The following is a 9,282-nucleotide window of genomic DNA, read 5'->3' as shown; positions in this document are numbered from 1 at the left end:
GGAAATAATTTTGTCATTTATCGACATAATTGGATTCTTTCGAAGAATTATTTATGTAAATAATTGAATTCTTGGGAAGAATTTTATTAAAATCTAAAAGAATAATTAAATTATTTCAAAAAAATGTAATTAATTGATTTCTTTCGAACAATTTTATTAAAGTATCTGAAAATAATTGAATTCATGTGAAAAATTCTAATATTTTTGTAAATAATTGAATTCTTCCAAAGAATTTAAAAAAAAACATTTTTTAAAATAATTGATTTTTTCGAGGAATTGAAATTAAATTTTTAGGAATAATTATTATATTTATTGAGCAATTTCTGTAAAATTTTATTAAAAATAATTGAAATCCTGCGATGAATTATATTATTTATGAAAATAATTGAATAGTTGCTAAGAATTTTATTAAAATTTTTAAAAATAATTGAATTCCTGAGAAGAATTTTATTATTTTTTACGAAAATAATTGAATTATTGCGAAAAATTTTATAAAAATTTTTTTTAAATTATTGAATTTTCAAGAAGAAATTTATTACTTTTAAAAATAATTGAATTCTAGTGATGAATATTGTTATTTATGAAAATAATTTAATTTTGCCAAGAATTTAATTACAATTCCTTAAAAATAATTGAATTTTCGGGAATAATTTTGTTATTTATTGACATAATAGAATTCTTTCGAAGAATTATTTATGTAAACAATTGAATTCTTGGGAAGAATTTTATTGAGATCTTAAAAGAATAATTAAGTTACTTAAAAAAATGTAATTAAAATTGTATTTAAATTAATTGAAAAAGTTTTTTTAAATAATTGATTTTTTTGAGGAATTGAAATTAAATTTCTAAGAAAATTTTTTACATTTTTTGAGCAATTCCTATAAAATTTTATTAAAAATAATTGAATTTCTGCGATGAATATTATTATTTTTATGAAAATATTTGAATAGTTTATAAGAATTTTATTAACATTTTCAAAAATAGTTGAATTCCTGAGAAGAATTTTATTATTTATGAAAATAATTTAATTATTGCGAAAAATTTTATTAAAATGTTTAAAAAGAATTGAATTTTCATGAAAAATGTTATTATTAGTGAAAGTAATTGATTTATCGTGAAGAATTGCATAAAAATTTCGTTAAATAATTTATTTTTACCAAATTTTTTTTAAAATCTATTCTAAATTAATTGAATTCCAGTGGAAATTATATTATTTATGAAAATAATTGAATTTGGAATGAATTTTACCAATTTTTTTTTATTTTGAGAATATTTTTTTGATTTCTAGTATTAACAAATTTAAAGTAGCGGAAATTCAAAAAAAAATAGTTGGTTTTTGTCGATTGCGAAGCCTGTGTAAATGGTTTTGGATTTTTTTCCAATTCCAGATTAAGATAATGGTTTTTCTGATTTAAGGTACTTTGGATGCTGTAAGATTCGATTGAAAGATTCATATCTTTAAAAGACTTTTTATTTTTTTTGCCGAACCTGCTTAGTTTATAGTATAGAATACTACATCACACATTTTAAAAATACTTTTTTAGTTATAAAGAAAAATGTAAAGAAATAATTGAAAAATAGCATTTTCTCGAAAATCGCTTTGCAAATAATGTGAAATTTTTGTAGTACGAATTTCTGTAACTTTCAACAAGAAAGTTCTCCCATTGGATAGGGATTTGGCGTTTGTCTTTTCGATTTGAATCTTTCTAATTCCTTCTCGAGTCCCGTTGGTCCCGTTTTATTCAACGATTGAATAAGACGAAGTTTTTCTGCAACTTCCTGCTGTATTATTGTTCGATACTTCTTCCCTTGTCCCAGGGCTTCCATGTCCTTCAGAAATTCTATTCTTTCCCGAATACCTTCGACAACTGAAAGTGTTTTAAATTTTCCGATAAATTCTCATATATTTTTGGGGTTTTTCATTTTGTTTCTTTGTTCAATTTAATATGTAGTTTTGTAATATTTAATTAGACAAATTAATTGTAGCATTTAATTAAAGAGGCATAGATATGTATTGCACTTCGAAGACAGGTATCAGAGAAGCAAAAATTGTTAGGTTTGTTTAAAAATTTTTAAGAGAAAATACAAAAAAGGAGATAAACTCACGTTCTTCAAACATCTCATCATCATTGGGAGTTCTGGGTAATTTCTTTTCTCGGTGCAAATTCAGTGGTCCATTAGGAGTTGGCGGCATGTCCTTACCATACGCCATCATGTGCGCCAAGTGACGTTTTTGTTTTTCCATGTCAGCTACAAAGAAAATAAATTCAATTAAATTTTTTAATTATAAGAACTGTGAATAATAATATTTTGTTACGATATTCAAAGAAAGGTACTAAATTCATACGCAGTGGTACGGTTCTTCTGAATTGTTCTCTCTCATAGAGTCCACTGTTAATTATCAAATTTTGCGAGCGCTTTCTCCAGACACTTGGATATAGGACCTGAGAGAAAAGTTTTTTAATTTTATGTGATGAATTCGACAAATTAAATTGTATATTAGGTGTTGAGTGATTCAGAGTCGTAAAAATAAATTTTTGCCTGGTGAGAAACTGCTTTTTCCACTTGGAAAGTAAAAATATGTGTCTTTAACGGAACAAGTTTATCTACTCTGCTAAATAATGTCGCCTGGCAAAACTGCACTTTTTCTACTTAAAGTGCTACTTGTACTTATAAAAGTAAGTGATGTCTTTCTGTAAGACAGCTTTATCTACTAATATACTTAAAAATAAACTTCGCTTGTCAACGCTACTTTCTTTTGTTCCTAAATAATAAATTGTTTTCTTTATAAATAACTGAGAAAATTGACAAAATTGAACTGTGGAAAAGGCTGACAGTTTTTCTGACGATTTCAAATTTAGACAGAAAACGTATCAAAACAATTCGTAACAATTTTGATACTTTTTCTTGTATTTGATATCAAAAATTAAAAACGATACTAAAAATGGTATCAAAACGTTGGTTCGCAACAATTTTGATACGTTTTTTTGTCTCATCCTTAGAAAAATAATAAAAAACTTTGAAATTTGGAATTTTTTTCAATTTCAAAAATTAAATTTTTTAATTTAAATTCATGCAAATTTCTCTCAATTTGTATTGTCGTCATAACCTGAGGTTCCTTTTCTTTCTTCTTATCTTTAGACGATTTAATATTCGGATGTGGTAGAGATTCTCCACGATCCACGGCTCTTAGGATAGATTTTCTTTGCATCATACTGAGTTTCGATTCCTCCATTAATTCTAAAAATTGAAATAGAAAAAATTAGTTCCCTAAAATTATGAACGTTTAACTTTACAAAATTTATTTACTTCTTTAAATTCAAATTTTTATTGCAATATTTACGTCACGTATATATTAAAAAAAAATAAATTCAGGATGGCCGCATGTCAGTAAAATTAGGGAAATGTTAGGAAAAAAATTTTTTGTCAGGGAAATTAAGAAAATTGAAACTTTTTTCGACTTATTTTCAAAATTTGCTACTTTTTCGACTTTTCTTCCAAATATTGCGATAAAATACCACAATTTTTAGTAAAAAAATGTAACTTGTTTTGATTTTGATAATGCGAAAAATAACTATAAACAAATCTTTCAAAAATTGTTTTTTAATCATTTTTTAACATATAATTAAATTTGTCAAATGTAGGTATCTTTAAAAAAAATCTTTGTGGATAGTTGAAATTTTGTAAAAATTAATTGGAAATAATTAATTTTTTCTCAAGTATTTTGTTACAATTTTTCAGGGTTTCTACAAGTCATGGAAAATCAATTTCCCTGACAATTTACTGACATTAAAATTACTTTCCTTAACAAAATTCTTTTTTACTGAGGAAAATATTAATGTTTACTGAAAATGAGTAAAATTTATGAATTTTAAGAATTTCTAAAAATTAGAATTATAATCCTTCCTGAATTTAATTATTTTCTACAACTAGCCAAACTATCCGCGCGGAAATGTTGTATGGGGCTGCTTATTTTAAACAATTTAAAAAATTTTAAAGAAATAATTATTATAACCTAACAAAGAGATTTAACTAACTAAAATTCAAATAATTTCACTCAATGGTCTCAATTTAAATAGAATTTACATTACTAGACTTAAACTATGGCTAGAACAATTACAATTAGTATCTGGGTCATCTTTTGCATTGCTTATTTTATAAAGCCTTTTTAAATTAAATACTTTTTAAAGAAATAATAATTATTACACACTGAAAAAAGTTTTACTTGAAATAGCGATAAGTTTCTCTAGAATAACGAAAGTATTAATTGAAGCACTAAATAATTTCGCTACTAAAGTGAAATCTGTAGTTCATCCAGCTAAATATTTTTTGCCGTGCATAACGAAAAAAGAATTAAATTAACATCAGATTTTCTACATTCAAAAAAAACGAATTCAAATAGAAATTAATCATTTTACAACTTAACCAAATTCACCCCAGAAATCACTGAATTCGATAATTTAGAAGAAAGTCAGACAAAAGCAGGGTTCCTACAGAATCTGGAAATCATAAAAATGGTATGGAATTTTTAAAAGGCTTCTGGAAATCAGGGAAATCATGGAAAAGGCCTGGAATTTTTAAAAGTTTCTAAATTTTTTCAGTTTTCCATTTTTTTTCTTGAATAAAAATTCAAATAATAATAAAGCTAAATGGCATAAAAGACAAAAAAAATGTTGAATTTTAAGCAATTCGATTTTTCGGATTTTTGATAATTTTTAATAATTTTTGATTTTTTACCAAAGAGTCGAGACAATTTAATTAGTAAAGTATTTTCCAAAAGCACAAAAATAATGAAGCTAAATCCCATAAAAGAGAGGAAAAAATGTTGAATTTTAAGAAAATCGGATTTTTGAATTTTTTCGAATTTTTGATAATTTTTGATTCTTTACCAAAGAGTCGAGACAATTTAATAAGTAAAGTATTTTCCAAAAGCACAAAAATAATGAAGCTAAATCCTATAAAAGAGAGGAAAAAATGTTGAATTTTTAGAAAATCGGATTTTTGAATTTTTGATAATTTTCGCTAATTTCACATTTTTTTACCAAAGAGTCGAGACAATTTAATAAGTAAAGTATTTTCTAAAAGCACAAAAATAATGAAGCTAAATCCCATAAAAGAGAAGAAAAAATGGTGAATTTTAAGAAAATCGGTTTTTGAATTTTTTCGAATTTTTGATAATTTTAGATTTTTTACCAAAGAGTCGAGACTATTAAATAAGTAAAGTATTTTCCAAAAGCACAAAAATAATGAAGCTAAATTCCATAAAAGAGAAGAAAAAATGTTGAATTTTAAAAAATTCGGATTTTTGAATTTTTGATAATTTTCGATAATTTTAGATTTTTTACCAAAGAGTCGAGACTATTATATAAGTAAAGTATTTTCCAAAAGCACAAAAATAACGAAGCTAAATTCTATAAAAGAGAGGAAAAAATGTTGAATTTTAAGAAATTCGGATTTTTGAATTTTTGATAATTTTCGATAATTTTAGATTTTTTACCAAAGAGTCGAGACTATTAAATAAGTAAAGTATTTTCCAAAAGCACAAAAATAATAAAGCTAAATTCCATAAAAGAGAAGAAAAAATGTTGAATTTTAAGAAAATCCGATTTTTGAATTTTTTCGAATTTTTGATAATTTTAGATTTTTTACTAAAGAGTCGAGACAATTTAATAAGTAAAATATTTTCCAAAAGCACAAAAATAATGAAGCTAAATCCCATAAAAGAGAGGAAAAAATGTTGAATTTTAAGAAAATCGGATTTTTGAATTTTTTCGAATTTTTGATAATTTTAGATTTTTTACTAAAGAGTCGAGACAATTTAATAAGTAAAGTATTTTCTAAAAGCACAAAAATAATGAAGCTAAATCCCATAAAAGAGAGGAAAAAATGTTAAATTTTTAGAAAATCGGTTTTTGAATTTTTTCGAATTTTTGATAATTTTAGATTTTTTACCAAAGAGTCGAGACTATTAAATAAGTAAAGTATTTTCCAAAAGCACAAAAATAATGAAGCTAAATTCCATAAAAGAGAAGAAAAAATGTTGAATTTTAAGAAAATCGGATTTTTGAATTTTTTCGAATTTTTGATAATTTTAGATTTTTTACCAAAGAGTCGAGACTATTATATAAGTAAAGTATTTTCCAAAAGCACAAAAATAACGAAGCTAAATTCTATAAAAGAGAGGAAAAAATGTTGAATTTTAAGAAATTCGGATTTTTGAATTTTTGATAATTTTCGATAATTTTAGATTTTTTACCAAAGAGTCGAGACTAGTAAATAAGTAAAGTATTTTCCAAAAGCACAAAAATAATGAAGCTAAATCCCATAAAAGAGAGGAAAAAATGTTGAATTTTAAGAAAATCGGATTTTTTAATTTTTGATAATTTTAGATTTTTTGCCAAAGAGTCGAGACTATTAAATAAGTAAAGTATTTTCCAAAAGCACAAAAATAATGAAGCTAAATCCCATAAAAGAGAAGAAAAAATGTTGAATTTTAAGAAAATCGGATTTTTGAATTTTTTCGAATTTTTGATAATTTTAGATTTTTTACCAAAGAGTCGAGACTATTAAATAAGTAAAGTATTTTTTATAAGCACAAAAATATTGAAGCTAAATCCCATAAAAGAGAAGAAAGAATGTTAAATTTTAAGAAATTCGGATTTTTGAATTTTTGATAATTTTCGATAATTTTAGATTTTTTACCAAAGAGTCAAGACAATTTAATAAGTAAAGTATTTTCCACATTAAAAAGTTTGACATTAAAAAATATATAAAAAATGCCAATACTTAACCCACAAAATTAAATTTTCAAAACAAACAAATGAATGCAGATAATTTGCTAACCGAAAGGAAACTTACGATTATTATATGTATTTTCAACTAAACTTCATCTCTGAATCAATTTATTTAAAAAATTTTGCAAAAGTTCTTGTAGAATTCAATTATTTAAATACATAAACTTAATTTTTTATAATAATTGTGACTCTCCATAGTTTTTTCTTAAGTAATTAAGGTATAATATTTTTAAAAAATTATAATAAAGAAATTCTTACAATAAATTTTTTAAAAATATTTTAAAATAATTTTTGAACGATAATAGTTTTTCAATTTTGAAAAATTTTCAAACAATTAAAATTTGGTAAAATCTTTTTAAAATAATTGAATTTTTGAAAAGTATTAATAAAAATGATCAAATTTTTGAAGAATTTTAATTATAAACAGGACTATGATTTCTCAAAAATTTTAATAAGTCCAAAAAGTAAATTTTTGAATCTTAAAAAATTATTTCAGAAGAATTCTATAATAATTAGTTTTTAAAAATATTTTATTAATGTAATTTTTCGAAAATAATTTTATTTCTTTAATTAATTTTTGTATAATTTAAAAAAGCTTATGAATTTTTTGATTGATTTTAATTAAAAATTTTGATCATTATTGTTTTCTCCAAAATGTTAAAAATAATTCTAAAATTTTATTATTTTTGGAAATATGTAATTGAAAATATTAAAAATATTGAATTTAAAAAAATTGGAAGCTTATTTTCATTTTTAAATTTACCTTTAAAAATTTTTCATTAAAATGTTTGATAATCCAATTATTTTCAAAATTTGCAATTAAAATTCTTCAAAAGTTGATTTTTAAAAATTGTAACAAAATACTTGAAATAATTTAATTATTTTCAATTAAATTTTACAAAATTTGAACTATTCAAAAACAATTTTTGAATGATTTGTTTATAGTTATTTTTTGCATTATAAAAATCAAAATGAGTTGCACCTTTTTACTAAAAATATTATTAAAATTTATAAATTTTACTCATTTTCAGTAAAAAGAATATATTTTCCTGTAAAAAGAATTTTGTCAGGGAAATTTATAAACTGAAGCTTGTGACCACCCTGAAACTCTACTATCTCTAAATTTGAATTAGTACAAATATTTACTAATTTGAGTTAGTAACTGATTTTTTTGCTTTTGGAATTAGTAAATTTTGCTAATAAATAGTAATTTCCAATAATTTACTAGTAAAATTTACTAATTCAAAAGCAAAAAGGCAGTTACTGATTTAAATTAGTAAAGCTTTGAATTAGCTTTTGAATTAGTAAATTTTACTAATAAATAGTAATTTCCACTAATTTACTAGTAAAATTTATTAATTCAAAAGCAAAAGGTATTAATAGCACTTTTAAAAGAAGTCAGGCATTAATTAAGATTAGAAAACATTTTTACTAATTTAAATGTAGTGAATAATTAATTTAGCTTTTATTAATTAATTAACTTTTTAATTTTTAAAAAAATTATAATTTTAATAGAAAAAATCTTTTTCTTCTAAATTGTGAAATTTACGTCAATATATTAATTTAACAATCCAGGGTCAATGAGAATATTAAATTACTATTTCTCTTTTTTTCACTGGTGAAAGAAAGTTAACTTCATAAAGAAAAAAAAGTGCAGTTTATAAAAAAAAGTTTAACTTTATACAAAAAATGGTAGTGTATACCTTTTATTAAATTTCTCGTCTCTTGGCTATATTTTGCTCTCGGTGGGTTATGAATAGCGCCAATTCCAATACCAACTCTTTGTGTGTTCCGCTCCATGTTTGTTTACTTTTTAGAATTATTAAATTACTCTGAAAATTGCAATTTTAAATGATAAATTTTTAGCACAATTCCACGTAAAATATCAAACTCCAGGCATATGTTTAAGAAAAAAAGGGGGGTTGTCAAGAATAGGTTTCTATGACTACTGAAGGTTAATTGAAAAAACTTTCCCCCACTATTGAAATTTTTATATGTGAAACAAATTTTAAAGGAGCAAGTGAATTTTTAATTAAAAGATTATTTTAATTTTTTTGTAATTATCTTTTAATTATAAATTTGTAACGTACATTATAAAAAAAAATTTTGCAACTATATACTGAAAAAAAAATTTATTTTATTCAAATAACGAATGACTTGTCTCTTATCAAATTAATATTTACTTGAATAGAATAATTTTTATTTGAATCAATTAAATCGTAGATATTTGCTTTAAATATTGAGATTATTGATTCAAATACAATTTAATTGACTTGAATAAATATTATTTGATTCAAGTAAATATTTATTTGATTCAAGTAAATATTTATTTGATTCGAGTAAATATTTGTATCGAGTAAATGTTTCTTTGACTCAAGTAAATATTTGTTTCAAGTAAATTTTTATTTGATTCGAGTAAACACTGAGAAAAAATTTTTTTATTCAAAAAAAGTAACCAACAAAAAAAATATGTTTGAACATACAATTG

The 9,282-nt window shown here is 22.7% G+C and overlaps 1 protein-coding gene across 1 annotated transcript; it reads right to left on the bottom strand.

The window, feature by feature from the left end:
- Positions 1-1,314: 1,314 nt before the first annotated feature.
- On the bottom strand, positions 1,315-8,685 carry LOC122503111 (UPF0193 protein EVG1). Its single transcript, XM_043613542.1, has 5 exons — positions 8,498-8,685; positions 3,110-3,240; positions 2,348-2,444; positions 2,107-2,250; positions 1,315-1,868 (listed from the first exon to the last, which is right to left on the bottom strand). The coding sequence occupies exons 1-5, from the start codon at positions 8,592-8,594 to the stop codon at positions 1,645-1,647; spliced, it is 693 nt and encodes a 230-aa protein (XP_043469477.1). The 5' UTR covers positions 8,595-8,685; the 3' UTR covers positions 1,315-1,644.
- Positions 8,686-9,282: the final 597 nt, after the last annotated feature.

The sequence above is a fragment of the Leptopilina heterotoma genome, unplaced genomic scaffold (assembly GCF_015476425.1).
Source record: "Leptopilina heterotoma isolate Lh14 unplaced genomic scaffold, ASM1547642v1 Lhet_244, whole genome shotgun sequence".
Lineage (NCBI taxonomy): Eukaryota > Metazoa > Arthropoda > Insecta > Hymenoptera > Figitidae > Leptopilina > Leptopilina heterotoma.
This window is presented reverse-complemented; position numbering and strand designations above follow the sequence as displayed.

What these genes read in the sequence shown, in the direction of transcription:
- LOC122503111 (XM_043613542.1), bottom strand. Translation starts at nt 8,594, where the DNA reads ATGGAGCGGAACACACAAAGAGTTGGTATTGGAATTGGCGCTATTCAT. An exon ending in CAGAAGAACCGTACCACTGC is followed by an intron (nt 2,251 to 2,347) that starts GTATGAATTTAG and finishes TTTTCTTTGTAG; the next exon opens with CTGACATGGAAAAACAAAAA. An exon ending in TGATGAGATGTTTGAAGAAC is followed by an intron (nt 1,869 to 2,106) that starts GTGAGTTTATCT and finishes AAACACTTTCAG; the next exon opens with TTGTCGAAGGTATTCGGGAA.